The sequence below is a fragment of the Bufo bufo genome, chromosome 5, assembly GCF_905171765.1.
Source record: "Bufo bufo chromosome 5, aBufBuf1.1, whole genome shotgun sequence".
Taxonomy (NCBI): domain Eukaryota; kingdom Metazoa; phylum Chordata; class Amphibia; order Anura; family Bufonidae; genus Bufo; species Bufo bufo.
The window spans coordinates 436,132,213-436,158,061 of NC_053393.1; the positions used below are offsets into that span (position 1 = coordinate 436,132,213).

The window sequence follows — 25,849 nt, forward strand, 5'->3', positions numbered from 1 at the left end:
CTTGGACCTTGTCCCAAATTCCCTAGGCGCAGCTGTATCAGAACTGGGGAATGGTCAGAGATGCTGCCGGGAAGGTAGGTGACCTCCTGAGTTATAGCCATTAAGGATGGAGATCCAATCACCAGGTCTATTCTGGACTGCGAGTTATGTGAGCAGGAGTAGCACGAGTACTGCCGCTCCCCCTGATACATAACCCTCCATAGGTCATATAAATCAATCTCCATCAGTAACCTAGCCAGTGAGGTGGGGGAGATACCAGGGCCACGGACAGCTGAATTAAAACTTATCTAGGAACCTGTCGAAATCCATATTTTTTATTTTATTTTATTTAAATTTGTATTATTTTTACAAACTTCTTACAAAAATTTAGCAATATATATACAATTTACATATTTCCACCCACCCACCCACCCTTTACCTGCTGCCTGCTCCCTCCCTCAGGAGGACTAAAATAAATAAAATAATAAAATAAAATAAATTCCCCCTCCTTTCTCCCTCTCTCCCCCGCCCCACGGCCCCAACTCTTAATAACCGCCATCCCCAAGAAAAGCCACTATTTTAGCCATTTCTGCCACGTTCTGATAAATCTATTTTTTCTTGGTATTTACCAGGCACTTTAAATTGGTGGTATTTCTCTATTCTTTCATTAACCTTTTCCCAAAACTCTTGAATCTTTATACATGTCCAAAGTATATGGACATCGCCCACCCCTACCTCCCCGCATTTTTGACAACTAAATTCTTTAGATTTATAGCACTTCATTAAAAACTTAGGGGAGTAGTATAGACAATATAATATATTAAATTGAGTAATTCTATGGGAAAAGTTGTTTGAAACCCTATTTTTTGCCTGTATGGCCAATTCCCAAAACTCCCCCCGTTGAGAATTTAAAACATCTTGCCATTTGTGCATTAGGCTATTAACTGCTCTTCTCTTAGTCTTTTGGTGTGACAGACATTCATATATTTTAGAAACTAATTTACCCCCCTGCTGTTAATTTAGAGATATTGGCTAAAGGCTGCGGAAGGGTAACAAGTTGTGTACCTTTTCCTAACATCGTTCGCAGTGCTTGTTTTAATTGTAAGTAGAAAAACCTCCGCTCTTTATTACCCAGTCCATACTCATTTTTAAGATCTTCATATGGTATTATATCCCCCTCTTTCCATACCTGGCCCAATTTGTAAACTCCATGTTTCCATCACAGATTTTCTGTTCGATTGACTTTAATTCTATAAGGTGAGTATTATCCCACAATATGGTGTCAGCATGGAGTCCACTCTGAGGCCACAGTTCTCTTGCTTCAGTCCAGACCCTGGCCATCAGCTCAAATAACGATATTTTACTCCATTTCTGTTATGCCAAAATACCAGCTTCCGCTAATTGAAAAATACTGCAGTTATACAACCTTCTATTAATCCCTGCTATCATGGTCTTGTATCTTTGCGTATTACTCCATGTAATCTTGTTTTTAATATGGCCAGAAATAAAATAAAGTTCAAAATTTTGGGACTGATAATCCGCCCTCCCTCTCATGGATGCACAATATTTGTGCTTTTATCCTTTTTTTGCCTCACCATATCAAATCCATTAAAAGGCTAAGAATTATTTAAAAAATTCTTTTGGGGATTATTACCGGTGTATTCCACAAAATGTAATTCATTGAGGGTAATAAACACATTTTCACCAAAGAAATACGGCCTGCCATTGAGACATATAATCTTTTCCATACGTCTATTTTCTTCCTAATTTCCTGTATTTTGGGGACCACATTCAACTGAATGTAGTCTTTAGGGTTATTTGAATACCCAGATATTTAACAGGTTCGTTAATCCTCTTAATTTCCAGTGATCCCGGTTTAGAGGATCAATCGGGCCGATTTCGACCAGTTCATGTTAAGTCCAGCATATTTGCTATAATAATCAAATACCTGGAAAATCTTAGTAAGTGATCCATGAGAACCTACAAACAGCATAATGTCATCTGCATATAAAGCAATTTTTTCTTCATGGTCACCAAACCTGAACCCCACGATTTCTTTATCTTGTCTGATCATATCAGCTAACGGCTACATGGCTATGGCAAAGAGCAGAGGGGAGAGGGGTCAACCCTGTCTAACCCCTCTGCCAATCTGTATGTTATCTGAATTTTCTCGATATATCACCCTTGCAGAAACTTCAGTGTATAATAACTTGACCCATGAGACAAAGTTGTCCCCAAATCCCATTTTCTTCAGTGTTGTAATTAAAAAGGGCCATTCTATAGTGTCAAAAGCCTTTGAGGCATCTATAGTTACAATCATTCGTTCGCTGCAATTTGTGGGTTCAAGTTGGGTGTTCACAAAGTATCTCATGATATTATCAGTTGTAGTTTTACCCAACATAAATCCCGTCTGATCCTCATAAATGAGTACCGAAACCACGCTCCTGAGTCTGGCTGCCAGAATCCTAGCTAATATTTTATTGTCCGTATTAATTAATGAAATGGGACGATATGAATCCGGAGGGCCTGGATCTTTTCCAGGTTTTAGGATAAGTGTAATTAAGGCTTCTCTCAGGGAATCTGACAGTTTTCCTACCTTCCTCGATGCAGCTTACATTGAAAGCAATTTTGGAATTAATATTTCTTTATATTGGGCATAAACCATCTATTCCTGGGGTCTTGTTCTTTGTTATCCTGGATAATATTTTGTCCACTTCTAAAGAGTTTAAAGGGGCTTCCAGATTTTCCCTTTAAACTATTGTTAAAGGGATTCTGTCACCAAGTTTTGGGCTATAGAGCTGTGGACATGCACGGGTAGATCGCCGCTAGAATGTCCGCAATATACCTGTCCCATAAAGCTGTGTGCTTTTATTGTGCTTAAAAAATGATTTTATATATATGTAAATTAGTCTTGTATGTGTCCAAGGGGCTGTACTAACCTTCCTGGAGCCCAGCCACGCCCGCCTGTGAAGGAGCCCATGTCCTCCGAATCTCCTCCTTTCATCAACGATAGATTGCCGTAATCTCGCGATGCACGAGCGCAGTTCTTTCCCTGAGGCTGATGCCAGCACAGGGAAGGAACACTATACCGGCACTGCGCATCGCGAGATTATGGCAATCTATCGTTGATGAAAGGAGGAGATTCGGAGGACATAGGCGGTGCTGGTCTCTTTTACAGGCGGGCGTGGCTGGGCTCCAGGAAGGTTAGTACAGCCCCTTGGACACATACAAGACAAATTTTTTAAGCACAATAAAAGCACACAGCTTTATGGGACAGGTATATTGCGGACATGCTAGCGGCGATCTAGCCATGCATGTCCGCAGCTCTATAGCCCAAAACTTGGTGACAGAATCCCTTTAACATGGAAATAGTGATTTTATCCAAAAACTGTTGTATTTGCACCGAGTTCTTATTTATCTTGCTACTATATATATCTTCAAAATATTCTTTAAGCAGTTCTATTTTGGCCGTTTGTTCAACAGTTTTATATCCTAATTTATCCACTAAACAGTGGATATAGTTGTTTTCTTTTATCTGGACCGCTACCAAAGCCGCTACCAAAGCCGCTAGCTTTTTACCCGGTGTATGTGCGTAGATATAATTATCCCTCACATAATTTTCTTTTTGTTGTTCCGCCAATAAAAACAGATCATCTTCCAATTTGGAAACTTTTTCTATCCACTTATTATATAGTTTTGCTCTACGGGGTTTTCAATATACTTTTTTTTCATATTTTTCCACCTCTTGTTCCAAATCCCATATTTTTTTCCTCATTCCTTTCTTATATATTACTGTGTATTTTGTGATGATCCCTCTATTAAAGGCCTTTGCAGCCTCCCATACCATATTAATTGCCGCTGAACCATCATTCATATCAACTCCGTTATCTCTTTCAAAATCTTATCGTGTATACCCATTATATTTATCCATCCTATATTTATATTCATCCCTCTTTTTTTTTATTGTTTTTATATTTATAATAATTGAGTTGTGATCCGAAATCCCGCATTGTCCATACTTAACCCGTTCAATATCAAATGAACCTTTTTTGTTTGTGAAAGCTAAATCAATCCATGGTAGACTCCTGTGAGTCTTTGAAAAACATAAGTATTTTTTTAATTTTGGGTGCATTACCCTCCAAATATCAATCCAGCCCATTTCCTCTGTGATATTTTTTAATTTAGATCCCGTGCAAAAATCTTGAGTATTACCTAATCTACATCTATCTATTTTACCATCTATTACATTATTAAAATCTCCTATAACTAAGAGTGATTTATCCCCCGCGTTAAGCGCAAAATCATGAATTTTTAGTAGGACGTCTGTTTTAAAGGCTGGGGGTATGTAAACATTTGCTATTATCCATGCTCTTCCTTCCAATATATAGTCCATCAGGACATAACAGCCCTCCCTGTCTATAGCTGTTTTCACTATTTTGATATCTATATCACGATGTATTAATATACTCACTCCTCTCGCATATGATGAATAGACTGAGTGAAAATACATATTAAAGTCTCCTACCAACAGAATAGGTACATTAGGGCATTTAGCTGCGAATGCTAGAATTCTTTTCAGAATCTCACTAGAATACGGCGGGGAGATGTACACTGCCACCAATATCAGGTTAAAGTGGAGTATGGAGCATTTAACACATACAAACCGTCGTCCCTTACTATCAATACAGGTATCTCTAGCAACAAAAGGGAGAGTTCTATGTACCAGGATACTAACTCCCCGTGCATGTGTGCAGTAGGTAGAGTGAAACTCATGCGCCATCCACGCCTTATGAATCAGATGTTTTTTTTCGGGAGTAAGATGTGTTTCAGAAAGACAGAGTACTGCCGATTGCTGTGTTTGCAAAGCGTGAAAGACAGCATGCCGTTTAGAGGTCTGGCCTAATCCCTGCACATTCCAAGCAATAATCTTAAGGGAAACCATCATCAAACCATCTCCAGAAAAGAACTAGCCCAATGCTGCTTACCCCGAGAGAGCTATTGCACAGCCCAAAGTAAAACATATATAGTGTCTTGTCTGCCCCCCAAACCCACCATTCCCACCCAAATAAACCCGCTAACAAAACAGACATTTCTCCATGCATTGGAGAAGCTGGGGTAAAAGAAATTCCTGATCCCTGAATGTAGATACGGACTAACAGAAATAGCATATTATATGCTCTAACAGTGCTACCACGGCATTGGGACCTGGCACAACTCAATGTTGTGACTTGCCGCAGTACAGAATAAGTCTACTTTCACACCAGTGTTTTTGCAGGATCCATCATGGATCAGCAAAAACGCTTCCGTCACTATAATACAACCGCCTGCATCGTTTGTATTATCTTTAACCCCTTCCCGACCAGCGACATAATAGTATGGCGCTGGCCGGGTCTTTAAAGATGGCGCCTGCTCCTGAGCGCTGCGGGCTCAGGAGAAAACACCCACGGCTCATTTCCACAACCGGCAGTAATGCCGATCGCGGATATTTAACCCCTCACAAGCAGTGGTTAATCCTAACCACGGCATCTGAGCGCGCTGAAAACCGAAAGCGTGCGCTTCCGCTGGTGCTCTGTCTCCCCGTGCAGCGATCGGAGGAGACGGAGCTTGTGTGCAGCAGCCCCTTTCTTTGTGAATGACAGGAGGCTGCTGCATAGTATTTCCTATGGAGCCCTTGCCTGTAATAGGGCTCCATAGGAAAAAAGCTATTTTCTCATAGACTCCAATGCTAGTGCATTGGAGTCTGAGAATAGCAATCTAATGATTGCATGTTATAGTTCCCTATGGGAACTATAAAAAAAAAAGTGTAAAAATATATATATATTCAAATCACCCTCCTTTCCCCCCCAAAAAAATAAAAGAACTAAAAAAATACACATCATGGGTGTCGGGATGTGCGAAAATAGTGTAAAAATATATTCCCCATACGGAAAACAACAAAACTGAAAAAAAGCAGCAAAATGGCCAATTTGCCGTTTTTGGTCGCTCCATTTTCTACAAAAAAATGTAATAAAAATTTATCAAAAAGTCATACACCCCAGAATGGTGTCAATGAAAAGTTCAGATCGCCCTGCAAAAAAATTAGCCCCGTACAGCTCCGTACACATAATTACAAAAAAATTATAGGGGTCAAAATATGGCAACAAAAAAAATAAAACAGATTCTTCCCACTTTATTTTTTTATCACTATCAAAACGCAAGAAAAACTATACATACAAGGTATCGCCGGATTCTTACTGACCTGTAGAATAAAAGTAACTGGTCAGTTTTATCGTACATCGAACTTCGTAAATAAAAAACCTGTAAAACTGTTGTGGAATAGCTTTTTTTTTTGCAATTTCACCCCATTTGGAATTTTGTTCCTGCTTTCCACTACATCATATGCAATATTAAATGATGGCGTTGGAAAGTACAACTTGTCCAGCAGAAATCAAGCCCTCATATGGCTATGTGAATAGACAAATAAAAAAAGTTATAGGTCTGGGAAGGCAAGGAGCGCAAAACGAAAACGCAAAAAAAAAAAAAAACTCAGTGGGTGAAAGGATTAAAATAACCAAGACGGATCCGTCATGAACACCATTGAAAGTCAATGAGGGACGGATCCATTTTCTTTTGTGTCAGAGAAAACTGATTGGTCCCCATTGACTTACATTGTGGGTCATGACAGATCCGTCTTGCTCCGCACCACATCGCAGACAGAAAAACAATGCTTGCAGCGTTATTCTGTCCGCAATGGGGACGCACCAGAATGCATTCCGTTTTGTTTAGTTCAGTTTTGTCCCCATTGACAATGAATGGGGACAAAACGGAAGCGGTTTCCCCCGCTATTGAGATCCTATGATGGATCTCAATAGCGTAAAGTGAAAGCGCAGATGTGAAAGTAGTCTAATAGGAACTAAGGTCTGAAAAGAAGGTCATAATAAAACTCCCCCTGCCAAGTGCAACATTTATCTAACAGAGTCCTGCCAGGAACTGGTATGTAACCAGCTAACCCGCAAAGTATTGGACCCAGCGCAAATACCACATAAAGTCCACACTATCCTCAAGTGTTGGCACGCAGATCCTTCTCATGGGCGTCTAGCCACTGGCACGCTGCTGCTGGATTATCAAACATATGTGTTGCATCTCCTGCCACCACACACAGTCTGGCGGAATAGATCATGGAATAGGGTAGCTGTAGAACGCTTGGTCGTCTTTTGACATCTAGGAAGTGTGCTCCGCAGAAAAATCAGGAAACAAGGTTACACGAAGATCTGCACAGACTCTTGCGCCTCTCAAAATCGCATCCTGATCTCTAAAATGCATAACTTTGATTAGAAGAGGTCTCGGCGGCGCAAATAGGGGAGATAGTCTCTCTCTCTTGCAATTTTATCAGCCAGCCATATCTCCATAAAAGTAACAGCATCAGCTCCTTCTGCATGTTCAGGCACACCAATTATTCAGACATTGTTAGGTCTCAATCTATTCTCAAGATCATCAGATTTAGATTTAAGGAGGGAGACGTTATATATTACACGCTGAAGGTCTCTTTTTACAGGCGGTACCTGATCTTCCATTGTACTTAGTCGACCCTCCATCTCACCAATCCGCTCCTTCACTTGCATCATGTCTTGTCTGATAAGTAGAATGTCCTCCTTAAAAACCCCATATGCGTATTCAACGAGGTAAGCGCCATGTTGCACTGCGCCACCGCCGCAAAGACATCCTTGATGGTGGGTTCTATCTCAGGAGCAGCTCCCATGTCCAGCACTGTACTGACCTCCGTCCCTGTGAGTGGTATGGGGCAAGGGCAGTTATTCCCAGTGGCGTCTTTAAGTTCAGATGCCTTGTCCACCTCCAGATCTGGGACGCTTGCTGAGAGTGTCGGAGAGCGGGCAAACTTTTCTAGCCGCGCAGCCACTTCCGACATCTTCGCAGCTTGCGTGGCCCCATGTTGTTTGGTCGCCGTAGCAAGGCCGCATTCCTTCCCCTCCTTTTCTTTGGACTTTTGGCGCGTCATATTGCTGACAGGTACTGGGTCGCAGGGGGAGCAGTTCCACACGGGCTAGTTGTAAGTTGTCCAATAAAACAGCAGGTAAACGGAGAATATACAGGAGACTTAGCCAGAAGCTCCACACCATGCATCTGCTTACATGCCCGCTCACGCCATGCCTCCCGCATTAGGACCATTTTACTAGTATTCTTCTAAGTCTTAAAAGGCTTGGGCTGAGTTCAAACTTCAGATATTTGGTCAGTTATTTCCATCAGTTATTGTTAGCTAAAATCAGGTATGGATCAAACATGCAGAACAGGTGCAAATCTTTCCATTATACCTTGTCACTGATTGGGCTCCACCATTGGTTTTGGGTCACAATAACTGATAGAAATAACTGACCAAATAACTGAAGTGTGAACCAGGGGCGGACTAGGAACTTAAAGTGGCCCTGGAAAAAAAAACCTGAAATGGGCCCCATGTTGTAGATGAGTCCAAATTGACAGAAGGCGGAGCAACATAAGTAGGAAGGGAGAACACAAGCCACAAGTAAGCAGGGACAAAAGAAGTAGGTGGGGCCAGCAATATTTTAGTGCAATGCCATGGTGCAGCACAAAATACTGCTGTATCACCAGGACGGTGATGCAGTTGAATTCAGGAGGGCACCTGCAGATGCTGGCCAGATACAAAAGTATCTAATGCACCTAGCATTAATTAATCCTGAGAGCATCACGGTGTCATGTACCTGGCCAGTGGCCGTGAGGAGGGCTTGGGTGGCTCCCAGGGCATCGGCCTGCCGGGAAACTCAGCCTTACTTGGTCGTCACATGCTATCACAACCTGTTGGCAGTAGTGTGAAAAATGCAAACTTGTGGTACCTGTCACTCCTGTGACAGGTCTTAGAAGGTCTGAAAGATTATCTGCACATTAGTGATCCGACAGCCCCTTTTGGTTTTACTTTGTCTGTGTGCTGCTGGTATGTCCAAACCTCCTGTTTTTCCCCTTCTTTCATCATTTGCCCTCCATTATAATTCCTCTGGTTCACATCCAAATAATCATGTTTGACAAACTACATTCAACTACTATGAATATATGAATTTGTCCATTAATTTATACGTATACGTCTTTACCAACCCCTGGACGCCTATCCACTCTGCTGTTATAACTTTATAAAATTTTGCTTGTAAATTAATTATTGTCTTGTTATGTTATATTATTATTTATGTGACTTCATGCTCTGCCATTCATATAAAAACACTTCAAATATGTATTTAATACTGTTCCAGATAACATGACCACTGATGAAGGTCCACCGTGACCGAAACGTCTGGTCAGAAATAATCTGTTATTCCTTAATTTACCACGGGCATATGGATGATGCAGAAAAATGAAAAAATAAAAAATACATTTGAATTGCAAAACTTCCAGACCGAGTGCCTCAAATTTTTATCACTTGGATACGGCCTAATAAGCCCTTGATCGGCACCAGTGATACTACTTAAACAGAGTGCGGTTCCTCACTTCTCTACAGCCCCCAGGGCATCGGCCTGCCGGGAAACTCAGCCTTACTTGGTCGTCACATGCTGTCACAACCTGTTGGCAGTAGTGTGAAAAATGCAAACCTGTGGTACCTGTCACTCCTTTGACAGGTCTTAGAAGGTCTGAAAGATTATCTGCACATTAGTGATCCGACAGCCCCTTTTGGTTTCACTTTGTCTGTGTGTTGCTGGTATGTCCACACCTCCTGTTCAGGTGTGGATATTGTGACCTTTACCCATCCCTATTTAGTCTGACTTTACCCATCACTCCTTGCTTTGGATAGCTTCATTTGGCTTTGGAAGAGCTGGAGTGTGGTTCGTGTTGAAGTCCTTCTCATCCATCATCCTCAGAAGTTAAGTGTTCCGCTTGTTGTGTTTTGTATTTTCCCCCCTCTGGTTGTTTACTAGGCCTCAGTGAGACGCTGGTTCCTTCACCAGGGAAGGAACAGGTTGTCTCTGCCCTGTCATTACCTTTAGGGCATCCGAGGGTCACCAGGGTTTTCTAGGTTCCTGTGTATAGGCATCTCTACCATTGAGAAGTGCCAATACGGATAGGAGTTAGGGTCAGGAGCAGGGTTTTATAGGTGGTGATCCTTTTCCTTCCCTAGCGGTGAGGCCTAGTGTCTTTCCCCTTCCTCTTGTTGTCTTTTGGTGTTCTCCCCTATTACATCCGTGACAGTACCAGAACCTAATGAAATTAATTAAATGAAAAAAATAAATGGAAAATACTGAACTAGGCTAAGTTAGTTAGTCTAGACCAGTGTTCCTCAACTCCAGTCCTCAGGGCACACCTGCCGGTCATGATTTGAGAATATCCTACAGAATGAATACTTGTGGTAAGTCCTGATGCATTGACACTAATTATATCACCTAATCAATACTAAGGAGATTCTAAAAACATGACCGGCAGGTGGGTCCTGAGGACTGGAGGTGAGGAACACTGGTCTAGACGGCTAGAAATAATGGGGTAGACTTACTAACAAGCTAGAACTATGGCTCATACTGTCAGAATTCTGTCGCAAAAGACCATGCCCCACATTTCACAGGCACTTATTTTGCCTTTGCCGACAAGCTGAAGGAGAGAAAGCGTGACTTTACACGCACCAAAATTGTGCCAGATAAGAAAGTCTAAAGGTGCCCCAGATTTATCATCCAACATCAGCCATTGTGATAAATCTGGTGCATTTTCAGACTGTCTAGTCTGAATCTGGCCATTCACATTACCATCTAATGTGCATGGTGGCCTCTCGACTCTTCCCTAGTGGCTGATGTCAAGAGACATAAGGATCGGACATGCTGGATTTCAATGCCCAATCTTTTTGTTAATGGGGAGATAAGCTTCTAACAGAGGGGTCTGGTAATGGCTTTCTGCGCTCTCTCATTCACTACACGTATCAGAGATGACCCCATCATGACATAAGTATTTCAGTTTGAATTTACGTTTACTCTTTTACGTGCCCATTAGTCAATTAAATGGTTAAAGGGGTTATCCAATTTCAAGAAAATCCTCCACATGTGCCGGGCCCCTCACCGGTAATATACTTATCCCGCTCCCCGTACCGCCGCTACTGCTTCTCCCTGCACACAGATGAAAACATCCGGTGTGTGTGGGGGGGGGGGGGGGGGGTGTCAGCCAATGGCAGGCGAGGACAGGGACGAGCCTCCCTAGCATTGCGGGTGACCAAGGGAGGCTCGTCCCCGTTCGCCATTGGCTGCTCCCCCCGATACTGAATGTTTTCATCCGTGTGCAGGGAGAAGCAGCAGCAGTGGTGCGGGGACCAGGAGCGGGGCAAGTATATTACAGGTGAGGGGTCAGGCACATGTGGGGGGTTTTCTCGAAATTAGATAACCCCTTTAACTTTTTGAAGTAAGACATTAAATAGGTAGCCCCGTTGACCTTACCTCCTGTTCCTATTGTGGTAGAGAATCTTCATCCTGAAACCTTTAGCTCGCTGAGCGATGCAATAGCCAATGCTTCCCATTCCAATGATGCCCAGTGTGGCCTCTGTGATATCATCACCCACCCAGTTGAAATCGAACTCTTTGGTGTCTGATGAACATGATATTCTGTTCCCTGTAGGAGAAAATTTTTACTGAGAATAAAAATTGAGGCTTTTTAGGGCCTATCACTGACCACACTGCTGAATTCTAGTATTGAAAAGCAATCCTGGTAAGTAGTGTTGAGCGAACTTGTGGTTTCAAGATCGGTGTACAAGGTTCGGGTTATCTAAGAATTCCGTTATGGATTCCACTACCACGGACCATAACTTATGGTCCGTGGTAGCGGAATCCATAATGGAATTCTTAGATAACCTGAACCTTGTACACTGAACTTGAAACACAAGTTCGCTCATCCCTACTGTTAAGTCCATTATGATCCACAAAGCTACACGTAGGTGACCCCCCATGACCAAACAGATTTACTGAATTATAATGAGTTTAGCAGATAATGAATTCAGTTTAGTATATAGCAATAGATTGTTAGGACATATAATGAGGATGGCTGAAATATAAAACCACCATATACTGAATTGCCTATTGCAACCAGTAAGATTACAAGGTTAATTTTTTTCCGGATGGAAAATCCACTTTTAGGTCAGTACCTTATGAGGACGGTCAAGCCATTTGTTTAAGACCATCCCCAGCGAGGCACAATTGTATACCACTGCAATTACTTACCTTCTACTACATTTTTAGCAGATGCCAACATTAAAGCCATTCCCATATCTGCTGTGGCATTATCTCCTACACCAGGTGTATTTATGACTGTTATACCATAATTTGTGATCAACTTTAGGTCCAGATGATCTACCCCTGCTCCAGAGCTTGCTATAACTTTAAGACTGGGAAGAGAATCCAGAAGTTCTTTGTCAACTACAGGCAGGTGCCACCACACTAAGAGAGCTTGTATGTTTGGAGCATACATATTCTTATTATTGGAAAATTCTTCCAGGTAGAGTAGTTGGAAATGCTTCTTTACAATAGCTTCAAAGTTTTTTGGAAATCCACGGGACCCGTCACTGTATGACATCAGAGCATATGGAAGTTCCTCCATTTTTTTCTACAAAGTAATTGAGTACATTGTTGGCATTATAAAACAAACATTGAAACAACTGATGGCATTGAACTCTTTGAATCTTTAAAATTGCTAAGAGTGCTGTACAAAAATTAAAGCAATTACTGGTACAGCGATGATGCAGTCACAAGGGCATGTGATCTCTGCAGTCAATCACTGGCAGAGTGGTGATCTGCTACAGCCATGATTAGCTGCAGCTAATCTGTTTCTGATCTACATGTGCTTTTAGACCTCATGCACACGACCGTTGTTTGGGTCCGCATCTGAGCCGCTGTTTTGGCGGCTCGGATGCGGACCCATTCACTTCAATCGGGCCGCAAAAGATGCGGACAGCACTCCGTGTGCTGTCCGCATCAGTTGCTCCGTTCCGTGGCCCCGCTAAAAAAATATAACTTGTCCTATTCTTGTCCGCGCTTTGCGGACAAGAATAGGCATTTATATTAAAGGCTGTCTGTGCTGTTCCGCAAATAAAAAAATGCAGCCATGTGAACACCGTTTTCTTTTTATTTATTTTTTTAGAGTTTGATACTGAGTAAGGTCACACACAGTTTTTGAGCCAAAACCAGAAGTGGGTTGGAAGGGAATGAAAAGTATAAAGAAAAGACTTCTAGTTCCTGCTGGGTCCACTTCTGGCTTCAGCTCAAACCATGGGCGGCTGGCCATAGACCCTACAGGAAAATTTCCTGGTGGGCCAACGTTCAGATGACTGCTCGAGCCCTCCTTATGCTCTCAGCATTAATTAACGTAGGAGTATCAGGTACTTATGCACCTGACCAAAAGTTGCAGGTGCCCTTCTGAATTCAACTGCATCGCCTTCCTCAGGACAGTGATACTGTTGAATACTATGGTGAATGTGGCAGTATTTTATACTGCACTGTAGTATTTGGTTCTGCTGAGGCAGTATTTTGTGCTGCACTACGGTATTTGGTTCTGCTGGAGCAGTAGTTTCTGCTGCACTATGGTATTTGGTTCTGCTGGGGCAGTATTTTGTGCTGCACTATGGTATTTGGTTCTAGTGGGGCAGTATTTTGTGCTGCACTATGGTATTTAGTTCTGCTGGGGCAGTATTTTGTGCTGCACTATGGTATTTGGTTCTGCTGGGGCAGTATTTTGTGCTGCACTGTGGTATTGCTGGCCTCACCTACCTCTGCACTGTTCTGTGCAGAAATTGGCCTGCCGTGCAGATTTTAAAATCCGCAGCATATCAATTGTTTGTGTGATCAGGCACCTTATGTAAGGTGGGATTGTTAACATGTGCAGAAAATCCCTGTCAAAATCCACACAAAAATCTCCCCTGATTTTCTGCACACAAATCTTCAAACAAAAAAAGCAATTATCAAGTGTTTTTGCTGCATAAATGCACAGAAATATGCAGGGCAATTAGGGTGGATCCTCTGCATGTTCACCTTATGGTCACCTGCACACTTTGCGGAACACGTGCGGTTTTCTGCGTGGATTTCCTTGTGGAAAAACTGCAGCGCAGTACAGTACCAGCAGAGTGTATGCAATTACACAAATCTCATGTACTCTTTGCGGATTGTGTCCGTACGGAAAATGACCTGCCGTGCAGATTTCCAAATCTGCAGCATGTTAACTATGTTTGCTGTTTTAGCTGCCGATTTCACCCTTTTCAATGGAAGGTTGAGATCTGCGGCAAAACCGCATCTAATCCATACGAAAAACCACAATTAGACCTTGCAGATTTTGGTGTGGATATGGTGCCGAAACACCCATAAATCTGCACGGAAATTCATGCAGATCTTATGTGCGTTCACCGGCAGTCGTGTGCAGGTGGCCTAAGGGTACCTGCACACGACTTCAGATTTCAAAGCAGAAACTCTGCATGTTATTTTGTGCTGTCACTATGATTCTGTAACAGTAAAGTTATGCAGAGGCACAAAGCATATAAATCAGTATAATGCCGTGCGCTCCGGCAAGACGAGCAGCGTCCAGAACAGAGAATCACGTTCACACATGGAGCGTGATTCCCACAGAGGACTCGCTCGTGTGAAACAGCCCTAAGGGCTCATGCACACGACAGTATTTTGCGTTCAGTATACTGGCCGCTTTTTGAGTTCAGTATGCGGTACATATACTTAACCATTCATTTCAATGGTTCAGAAAAAAAAACCTGAAGTGTCTCCGTGTGCATTCCGTTTCAGTATTTCCGTACCGTGAAAAGATAGAACATGTGCTATTCTTGTCCGCAAATCACGGTGCTTGGCTCCATTCAAGTCAATGGGTCCGCAAAAAAAAATGGTATCTGTTCCGTTTTTGTGGAACCATCTATTGAAAATGTTATGCCCAGCCCAATTTTCTCTATGTACAGTTGTGGCCAAAAGTTTTGAGAATTACATAAATATTGGAAATTGGAAAAGCTGCTGCTTAAGTTTTTATAATAGCAATTTGCATATACTCCAGAATGTTATGAAGAGAGATCAGATGAATTGCATAGTCCTTCTTTGCCATGAAAATTAACTTAATCCCAAAAAAACTTTCCACTGCATTTCATTGCTGTCATTAAAGGACCTGCTGAGATCATTTCAGTAATTGTCTTGTTAACTCAGGTGAGAATGTTGACGAGCACAAGGCTGGAGATTATTATGTCAGGCTGATTGGGTTAAAATGGCAGACTTGACATGTTAAAAGGAGGGTGATGCTTAAAATCATTGTTCTTCCATTGTTAACCATGGTGACCTGCAAAGAAACGCGTGCAGCCATCATTGCTTTGCATAAAAATGGCTTCACAGGCAAGGATATTGTGACTACTAAGATTGCACCTCAATCAACAATTTATAGGATCATCAAGAACTTCAAGGAAAGAGGTTCAATTCTTGTTAAGAAGGCTTCAGGGCGTCCAAGAAAGTCCAGCAAGCGCCAGGATCGTCTCCTAGAGAGGATTCAGCTGTGGGATCGGAGTGCCACCAGTGCAGAGCTTGCTCAGGAATGGCAGCAGGCAGGTGTGAGTGCATCTGCACGCACAGTAAGGCGAAGACTTTTGGAAGATGGCCTGGTGTCAAGAAGGGCAGCAAAGAAGCCACTTCTCTCCAAAAAAAACATCAGGGACAGATTGATCTTCTGCAGAAAGTATGGTGAATGGACTGCTGAGGACTGGGGCAAAGTCATATTCTCCGATGAAGCCTCTTTCCGATTGTTTGGGGCATCTGGAAAAAGGCTTGTCTGGAGAAGAAAAGGTGAGCGCTACCATCAGTCCTGTGTCATGCCAACAGTAAAGCATCCTGAGACCATTCATGTGTGGGGTTGCTTCTCATCCAAGGGAGTGGGCTCACTCACAATTTTGCCCAAAAACACAGCCATGAATAAAGAATGGTACCAAAACACCCTCCAACAGCAACTTCTTCCAACAATCCAACAACAGTTTGGTGAAGAACAATACATTTTCCAGCACGATGAAGCACCGTGCCATAAGGCAAAAGTGATAACTAAGTGGCTCGGGGACCAAAACGTTGACATTTTGGGTCCATGGCCTGGAAACTCCCCAGATCTTAATCCCATTAAGAACTTGTGGTCAATCCTCAAGAGGCGGGTGGACAAACAAAAACCCACTAATTCTGACAAACTCCAAGAAGTGATTATGAAAGAATGGGCTGCTATCAGTCAGGAATTGGCCCAGAAGTTGATTGAGAGCATGCCCAGTTGAATTGCAGAGGTCCTGAAAAAGAAGGGCCAACACTGCAAATACTGACTCTTTGCATAAATGTCATGTAATTGTCGATAAAAGCCTTTGAAATGTATGAAGTGCGTGTAATTATATTTCACTACATCACAGAAACAACTGAAACAAAGATCTAAAAACAGTTTAGCAGCAAACTTTGTGAAAAATAATATTTGTGTCATTCTCAAAACTTTTGGCCACGACTGTAATTACTGTATACTGAAGGAAACGGAAACACAACGGAAATAAAAAAAAGAACAACGGATCTGTAAAAAACGGACCGCAAAACACTGAAAAAGCCATACGGTCGTGTGCATGAGCCCTAAGGGTGAGGCCACACAGGGTTTCCCGGTTCTGCAAAACAAATGAAACATGTCCTATACTTGTCCATGAAAATCAGGACATGGCCCATTGAAGTCTATGGGTCCGCAAAAAATACTGAATGCAATCAGTTTTGTTTGCAGATCCGCAAAAAAACGGATAGCATTCAGTATTTTTGCGGACAGCATATGGCCGTCTTAACGAGCCCTTATACTTTATTTACTTTTGAGATCTACTCCTGATTTTGGCTTCCAAAACTTCAGCAGCAAAGCTGACCATGTGGTCGTACACTAAGAGATGCAATCAGCTGTAAAAAGTTAGACACCCAGGTGACCAGTACTTACCACACACTTGACTTTCTCTTCTCAGACACACTTGGACTTAGTGGTGAAAGTTGCTTGCTGGTGAATACGTTATATATTAGCTTGAAGAAAGAACCAGTTTTATGGATTAACTTCTTGGAATGTGCATATGTCATCACATCTACAGATCTGCAAACGAAGTACAATCCTGCCGTCCTCCGGACTGTAGTAATTATATCAGTGACTACTCCTTCAGCAGTCATGTGAGGTAGGTGGGTACATCACAGCTGTAACAAGAGTGATGATGTGTCCAAATACTACACATGACCTTAAGCAGGTTAGTAAGGGTGCCTGCACATCACACACGATTTTCCCACGCTGATTGTGTGCATCCGTGGCCGTTGTGCCGTTTTCAGTTTTTTTTCGCGGACCCATTGACTTTTAATGGGTCTGTGGAAAAATCAGAAAATGCACCGTTTTGCAGCCGCATCCATGATCCGTGTTTCCTGTCCGTCAAAAAAATATTTTTTTGACGGACAACGGTTCACGGACCCATTCAAGTCAATGGGTCCGTGAAAGAACACGGATGCACACAAGATTGGCATCCGCATCCGTGGCCGTAGGTTACTTTCATACAGACGGATCCGAAGATCCATCTGCATAAAAGCTTTTTCTGAGCTGAGTTTTCACTTTGTGAAAACTCAGAACCGACAGTATATTCTAACACAGAGGCGTTCCCATAGTGATGGGGACGCTTCTACTTAGAATATACTACGAACTGTGTACATGACTGCCCACTGCTGCCTGGCAGCACCCGATCTCTTACAGGGGGCTGTGATCCGCACAATTAACCCCTCAGGTGCTGCACCTAAAGGGTTAATTGTGCATATCATAGCCCCCTGTAAGAGATCAGGGGCTGCCAGGCAGCATGGGGCAGACCCCCCTCCCTCCCCAGTTTGAATATCATTGGTGGCCAGTGTGTGGCCGCCCCGCCCCCCCCTCCCTCTATTGTAATATCATTGGTGGCCAGTGTGCGGCCTCCCCCGCCCCCCCCCCTCCCTCTATTGTATTATCATTGGTGGCCAGTGTGCGGCCCTCCCCCCCCGGCCCCCCCTCTATTGTATTAATATCATTGGTGGCCAGTGTGCGGCCTCCCCTCTCCCCACCGATCATTGGTGGCAGCGGAGATTCCGATCGGAATCCCAGTTTAATCGCTCTGGGGCTCCGATCTGTAACCATGGCAACCAGGACGCTACTGCAGGCCTGGTTGCCATGGTTACTTAGCAATATTACAATATTAGAAGCATCATACTTACCTGCTGCGATGTCTGTGACCGGCCGGGAGCTCCTCCTACTAGTAAGTGACAGGTCTGTGCGGAGCATTGCTTAATGATCTGTCACTTACCAGTAGGAGGAGCTCCCGGCCGGTCACAGACATCGCAGCAGGTAAGTATGATGCTTCTAATATTGTAATATTGCGAAGTAACCATGGCAACCAGGCCTGCAGTAGCGTCCTGGTTGCCATGGTTACCGATCGGAGCCCCAGAGCGATTAAACTGGGACTCCGATCGGAATCTCCGCTGCCACCAATGATCGAAGGGGGGGGGGGGGGGGGAGAGGAGGCCGCACACTGGCCACCAATGATATTAATACAATAGAGGGGGGGCCGCACACTGGCCACCAATGATAATACAATAGAGGGAGGGAGGGGGGGGGGCGACGGAGGCCGCACACTGGCCACCAATGATAATACAATAGAGGGAGGGAGGGGGGGGGCGACGGAGGCCGCACACTGGCCACCAATGAAATTACAATAGGGGGGGGAGGGGGGCCGACGGAGGCCGCACACTGGCCACCAATAAAATTACAATAGAGGGGGTGAGGGGGGCCGACGGAGGCCGCACACTGGCCACCAATGATATTACAATAGAGGGGGGGGGGGCCGACGGAGGCCGCACACTGGCCACCAATGAAATTACAATAGAGGGGGGGAGGGGGGCCGACGGAGGCCGCACACTGGCCACCAATGATATTACAATAGAGGGGGGGGGCGCACACTGGCCACCAATGATATTACAATAGAGGGGGGCGGGGGGGCCGCACACTGGCCACCAATGATATTCAAACTAGGGAGGGAGGGGGGTCTACCCCCTGCTGCCTGGCAGCCCCTGATCTCTTACAGGGGGCTATGATACGCACAATTAACCCTTTAGGTGCGGCACCTGAAGGGTAAATTGTGCTGATCACAGCCCCCTGTAAAAGATCGGGTGCTGCCAGGCAGCAGGGGGCAGTCATGTACACAGTTTGTAGTATATTCTAACTAGAAGCGTCCCCATCACTATGGGAACGCCTCTGTGTTAGAATATACTGTCGGATATGAGTTTCAAGATGTAACTCAAATCCGATGGTATATTCTAACATAGAGGCGTTCCCATGGTGATGGGGACGCTTCAAGTTAAAATATACCATCAGATTGGAGAAAACTCTGATCCTATGGTATATTAACTCCTGACTTTACATTGAAAGTCAATGGGGGACGGATCCGTTTGAAATTGCACCATATTGTGTCAACGTCAAACGGATCCATCCCCATTGACTTGCATTGTAATTCAGGACGGATTCGTTTGGCTCCGCACGGCCAGGCGGACACCATAACGACATTTTTTTCATGTCCGTGGATCCTCCAAAAATTAAGGAAGACCCACGGACGAAAAAACGGTCACGGATCACGGAAAAATGTAACCCGTTTTTGCGGACCGCAAAAAAAAAACGGTCGTGTGCATGAGGCCTAATACATTACCAACAAAGGGCCAGATTTATCATTACACCTACATCTTACTCCACTTCTATATATGTCCAAAGTCACTTTTGGCCAAGTCAGATTTATTAATGGTCCTTTTATACTGTGATAAATGTGGTTTGACGGTAGCAGTTTATCCTTCAGTAAGCGGCTTAACAAAAGTCACACGTCTTTACGAAAAAGTCGCATGTTCTATAAGGCTACTTTCACACTCGCGTTTGGTGCGGATCCGTCATGGATCTGCACAAATGCATCCGTTCAGATAAATACAACCGCATGCATCCGTTCAGAACAGAGCCGTTTGTATTATCTTTAACATAGCCAAACCGGATCAGTCTTGAACACCACTGAAAGTCAATGGGAGACGGATCCTTTTTCTATTGTGTCATATTGTGTCAGTGAAAACGGATACGTCCCCATTGACTTACATTGTGTGTCAGAACGGATCTGTTTGGCTCAGTTTCATCAGACAGACACCAAAACTCTGCAAGCGTTTTGGTCTCCGCCTCCAAAGCGGAATGGAGACGTAACGGAGGCAAACTGAGGCATTCTGAGCGGATCCTTATCCATTCAGGGCAAAACTGAATGCATTAAGGGCAAAACTGATCCGTTTTGGACCTCTTGTGAGAGCCCTGAACGGACCTTGTAAACGGAAACCAAAACGCCAGTGTGAAAGTAGGATAAGATAAGCATGGTCCTCACTGGAGTGAAATTGTGCAATTTTTTTTGCAACTTTTTTAAATTGTCCTAATAGTAAATCTGTCTAGATTCATTTACATAAGAAAACATGCCTACTTTCAGAAAACTGGCGAGCATAGCGCAGAACCAATAAAAGTCCCACGTGGTCCGTTGTGTGTATGTCGTGGCGTCCCACGTGACAAGGCGGGGCAACACGTCACTCCTGGCGGTGGTTGTGATTCGTTCTTAATTTTACGGCGGAAGTTCCCTTTTGGAGTTTCGGATTGTGATTGGTTTTTAGCTTTTAGCTCTTTGCGATTGGCTTTAAGCTTTTAGCTCTTTGATCTTGCGGAAAAACAATATTTCGAATAATTTCTAACAATTTGTATAACCCTCGAATTCCTTTTACCATGGTAACGTGGGACGCCACGACATACACACAACCGACCACGTGGGACGCCTCGTAGGTCCTTGCAGGGCAAAGAAAGAGATCGAACGAATGGAACAGATCGGCAGCCATAGTAATACTGATGCAGAGGATAACTTAATTGAAGTTTTACAAATTACATTCACTTGTCGTTCTACCAGCTCCCAAAATGGTTGGATATTCGGGCAGAACCATAAAATATGACCTAAGGTACTCCTCGCCCCCCCACACCGCCAACATAGATCGTTCATTGAGAGTCCCATTCTGAAAAGCTTTAACGGGTCATTATACCAGCGAGTCATAGTTTTAAACATATGTTCCTGTATTTTGATGCATTTGGAAAACCCATGGGATCTCTGGTATATCTGAGTTATTTCATAGGAGGAGAAAGAGCAGTCTAAGTCAGACACCCAAGCCCTAATAACGGCTGGGGTGCTACCAGGTCTCTTAGTCAGTAACCATTTATACAAAAACGAGATGCTACGTCTAGGTAGTTTATCATGGGACGCGAGTTGTTCGAACCAAGTAGGGATAGGGGGTCTGTCATATCTGGCTATTAATTCTTGGCAAGCATTCTTAAGCACATAAAGTGCCAAGAAATTTTCCACTCCCACTATGTCTGAACAGAACAAGGTTATGTCTCCCTCTGTCTTTAATCTGGTAAGGAGGGATGCCAATGGGGTGTTCTTGAGTATTCCCCAGAATTGCGGAATGGATGGCGTATCAGTTTTTAACAGGAAGGGGATAGCCATAGCTGGTAGGTTGTAGGGTGGAGTCGAAAAGGGTTCCATATGAACCATTAACTGTCATAAAAAGGCTTGTGGTTAACCCCGTTGGTTTAGCATCAGGTAAATCGAGTCCCCATAGGCCTGCTAACTGCTTTTCTGTCAACATTGCAAGCTCAATATCTGCTCCCATGGGTCTGTAGGCTGGTACACAAAGAAGTAACCATCTCTTTAGTTGTATAGCTTTATGGTAAGAAGCTAAGTCTGGGAGTCCGAACCCTCCATGTGACCGGGGACTAATTAATCTATCATAAGCCACTCTGGGTTTCTTACTCCTCCAGAGGAATGCCGTAAACAATTGACAGACACACCGGAAGAATGATTGTGGTACACTAATCAGTATCATTTGTAGCAAATAAAGCAATTTTGGAACTATATACGTTTGTAGGACGTTCTTGCGACCAATCCATGAGACCCATGGGAGCGTTAACGAGTGCAGTTGGGTTTGAAAATAATTAATGTTATACAGTTTTGAGGGGTCGCTTGTGAGTTCCACGCCCAAGTATGTAATGGAAACGTCGTTCCAATTAAATAGGTATGTCGTTTTGAGAGTCTTCAACGTGACAATTGGTATCCATATTCCCATCGCCACTGATTTAGAGTAATTATTTTTTTTAAATAAATCTTTTTAATTTATTACTTAAATAAAGCAAGCACTTAGTAATACAAGGCATCGTCAGACAATCAGATTCTTGAGTATACAGAATATACAATGAGAAAAGAACGGATAATTCAGCAAATTACATTGGCTTAAGTAGATAGCATCATTCATGTAGGTTTAAGAAATCAATCTTGGGGACTACGATACATAGTCTAAAATCAGTTTACTTCACATACCCATATATACAAACTAAGAAGACAGGTTGGCATTAGCAGGAGGTGCTTCAAACCCACATGCAGTTGTGCATATATATAGGGGAGCAAATCCTGCACTTGTGGCCCGTTGCTAATGGCAATCCCCAGCAAAATGCATACAATGGAGGATGCCCGCGGCGAACCACAAGTACCACAATAGACATCCTACACAAGGTAACAAGTGCGGATGTAATAATTAATATAACAATATAACAAAACAATAACAAACACAGGTGCACTCTGCAGAATCACTAAATCCTCAAACTGATTATAAAATTGAGAGATTAGTCAACATGTCCTACGGTGTAGAACATGTCTAAGCCCGGACACCACGACAAGGTTTCTCAAGTAGCCCGGGACCCTACACTCTCCTACCTGAGCCGTATGGGCGATACCAGGAGCCAGTGGGCAAATTACAGGAGCATAAGGCCGACTCACAAACAACTCACCAGTTACCTCCAGCATGTGGCCATGCTTGCAATGGGAGGAGGGAGGAGTCTGTGAGTCCCACTCAAGACTTGCTGATATGTCCCAGGCCTCACAGGTGCACCTAAATGTGGCCTGAAGATGGAAAACAGGCACATTTAAATAGGAGTTTATACACCTCCAGAAATCTATATATACAAACTAAGAAGACAGGTTGGCATTAGCAGGAGGTGCTTCAAACCCACATGCAGTTGTGCATATATATAGGGGAGCAAATCCTGCACTTGTGGCCCGTTGCTAATGGCAATCCCCAGCAAAATGCATACAATGGAGGATGCCCGCGGCGAACCACAAGTACCACAATAGACATCCTACACAAGGTAACAAGTGCGGATGTAATAATTAATATAACAATATAACAAAACAATAACAAACACAGGTGCACTCTGCAGAATCACTAAATCCTCAAACTGATTTTAAAATTGAGAGATTAGTCAACATGTCCTACGGTGTAGAACATGTCTAAGCCCGGACACCACGACAAGGTTTCTCAAGTAGCCCGGGACCCTACACTCTCCTACCTGAGCCGTATGGGCGATACCAGGAGCCAGTGGGCAAATTACAGGAGCATAAGGCCGACTCACAAACAACTCACCAGTTACCTCCAGCATGTGGCCATGCTTGCAATGGGAGGAGGGAGGAGTCTGTGAGTCCCACTCAAGACTTGCTGATATGTCCCAGGCCTCACAGGTGCACCTAAATGTGGCCTGAAGATGGAAAACAGGCACATTTAAATAGGAGTTTATACACCTCCAGAAATCTATATATACAAACTAAGAAGACAGGTTGGCATTAGCAGGAGGTGCTTCAAACCCACATGCAGTTGTGCATATATATAGGGGAGCAAATCCTGCACTTGTGGCCCGTTGCTAATGGCAATCCCCAGCAAAATGCATACAATGGAGGATGCCCGCGGCGAACCACAAGTACCACAATAGACATCCTACACAAGGTAACAAGTGCGGATGTAATAATTAATATAACAATATAACAAAACAATAACAAACACAGGTGCACTCTGCAGAATCACTAAATCCTCAAACTGATTTTAAAATTGAGAGATTAGTCAACATGTCCTACGGTGTAGAACATGTCTAAGCCCGGACACCACGACAAGGTTTCTCAAGTAGCCCGGGACCCTACACTCTCCTACCTGAGCCGTATGGGCGATACCAGGAGCCAGTGGGCAAATTACAGGAGCATAAGGCCGACTCACAAACAACTCACCAGTTACCTCCAGCATGTGGCCATGCTTGCAATGGGAGGAGGGAGGAGTCTGTGAGTCCCACTCAAGACTTGCTGATATGTCCCAGGCCTCACAGGTGCACCTAAATGTGGCCTGAAGATGGAAAACAGGCACATTTAAATAGGAGTTTATACACCTCCAGAAATCTATATATACAAACTAAGAAGACAGGTTGGCATTAGCAGGAGGTGCTTCAAACCCACATGCAGTTGTGCATATATATAGGGGAGCAAATCCTGCACTTGTGGCCCGTTGCTAATGGCAATCCCCAGCAAAATGCATACAATGGAGGATGCCCGCGGCGAACCACAAGTACCACAATAGACATCCTACACAAGGTAACAAGTGCGGATGTAATAATTAATATAACAAAACAATAACAAACACAGGTGCACTCTGCAGAATCACTAAATCCTCAAACTGATTTTAAAATTGAGAGATTAGTCAACATGTCCTACGGTGTAGAACATGTCTAAGCCCGGACACCACGACAAGGTTTCTCAAGTAGCCCGGGACCCTACACTCTCCTACCTGAGCCGTATGGGCGATACCAGGAGCCAGTGGGCAAATTACAGGAGCATAAGGCCGACTCACAAACAACTCACCAGTTACCTCCAGCATGTGGCCATGCTTGCAATGGGAGGAGGGAGGAGTCTGTGAGTCCCACTCAAGACTTGCTGATATGTCCCAGGCCTCACAGGTGCACCTAAATGTGGCCTGAAGATGGAAAACAGGCACATTTAAATAGGAGTTTATACACCTCCAGAAATCTATATATACAAACTAAGAAGACAGGTTGGCATTAACAGGAGGTGCTTCAAACCCACATGCAGTTGTGCATATATATAGGGGAGCAAATCCTGCACTTGTGGCCCGTTGCTAATGGCAATCCCCAGCAAAATGCATACAATGGAGGATGCCCGCGGCGAACCACAAGTACCACAATAGACATCCTACACAAGGTAACAAGTGCGGATGTAATAATTAATATAACAATATAACAAAACAATAACAAACACAGGTGCACTCTGCAGAATCACTAAATCCTCAAACTGATTTTAAAATTGAGAGATTAGTCAACATGTCCTACGGTGTAGAACATGTCTAAGCCCGGACACCACGACAAGGTTTCTCAAGTAGCCCGGGACCCTACACTCTCCTACCTGAGCCGTATGGGCGATACCAGGAGCCAGTGGGCAAATTACAGGAGCATAAGGCCGACTCACAAACAACTCACCAGTTACCTCCAGCATGTGGCCATGCTTGCAATGGGAGGAGGGAGGAGTCTGTGAGTCCCACTCAAGACTTGCTGATATGTCCCAGGCCTCACAGGTGCACCTAAATGTGGCCTGAAGATGGAAAACAGGCACATTTAAATAGGAGTTTATACACCTCCAGAAATCTATATATACAAACTAAGAAGACAGGTTGGCATTAGCAGGAGGTGCTTCAAACCCACATGCAGTTGTGCATATATATAGGGGAGCAAATCCTGCACTTGTGGCCCGTTGCTAATGGCAATCCCCAGCAAAATGCATACAATGGAGGATGCCCGCGGCGAACCACAAGTACCACAATAGACATCCTACACAAGGTAACAAGTGCGGATGTCTATTGTGGTACTTGTGGTTCGCCGCGGGCATCCTCCATTGTATGCATTTTGCTGGGGATTGCCATTAGCAACGGGCCACAAGTGCAGGATTTGCTCCCCT

At 43.8% G+C, this 25,849-nt stretch overlaps 1 protein-coding gene across 1 annotated transcript in view; it reads right to left on the reverse strand.

Moving 5' to 3' along the window:
• The window catches only part of LOC121002178 (glyoxylate/hydroxypyruvate reductase B-like), a 38,992-nt gene extending 22,080 nt beyond the window's left edge, over positions 1–16,912 (reverse strand). Inside the window, exons 1-3 of the mRNA XM_040433516.1 lie at positions 16,903–16,912; positions 12,165–12,546; positions 11,388–11,559 (exon numbers count right to left, since the gene is read on the reverse strand). Of these exons, the coding sequence (XP_040289450.1) occupies positions 11,388–11,559; positions 12,165–12,540 (548 nt within the window). The 5' untranslated portion in view covers positions 12,541–12,546; positions 16,903–16,912. The remainder of the gene's footprint in view (positions 1–11,387; positions 11,560–12,164; positions 12,547–16,902) is intronic.
• Positions 16,913–25,849: the final 8,937 nt, after the last annotated feature.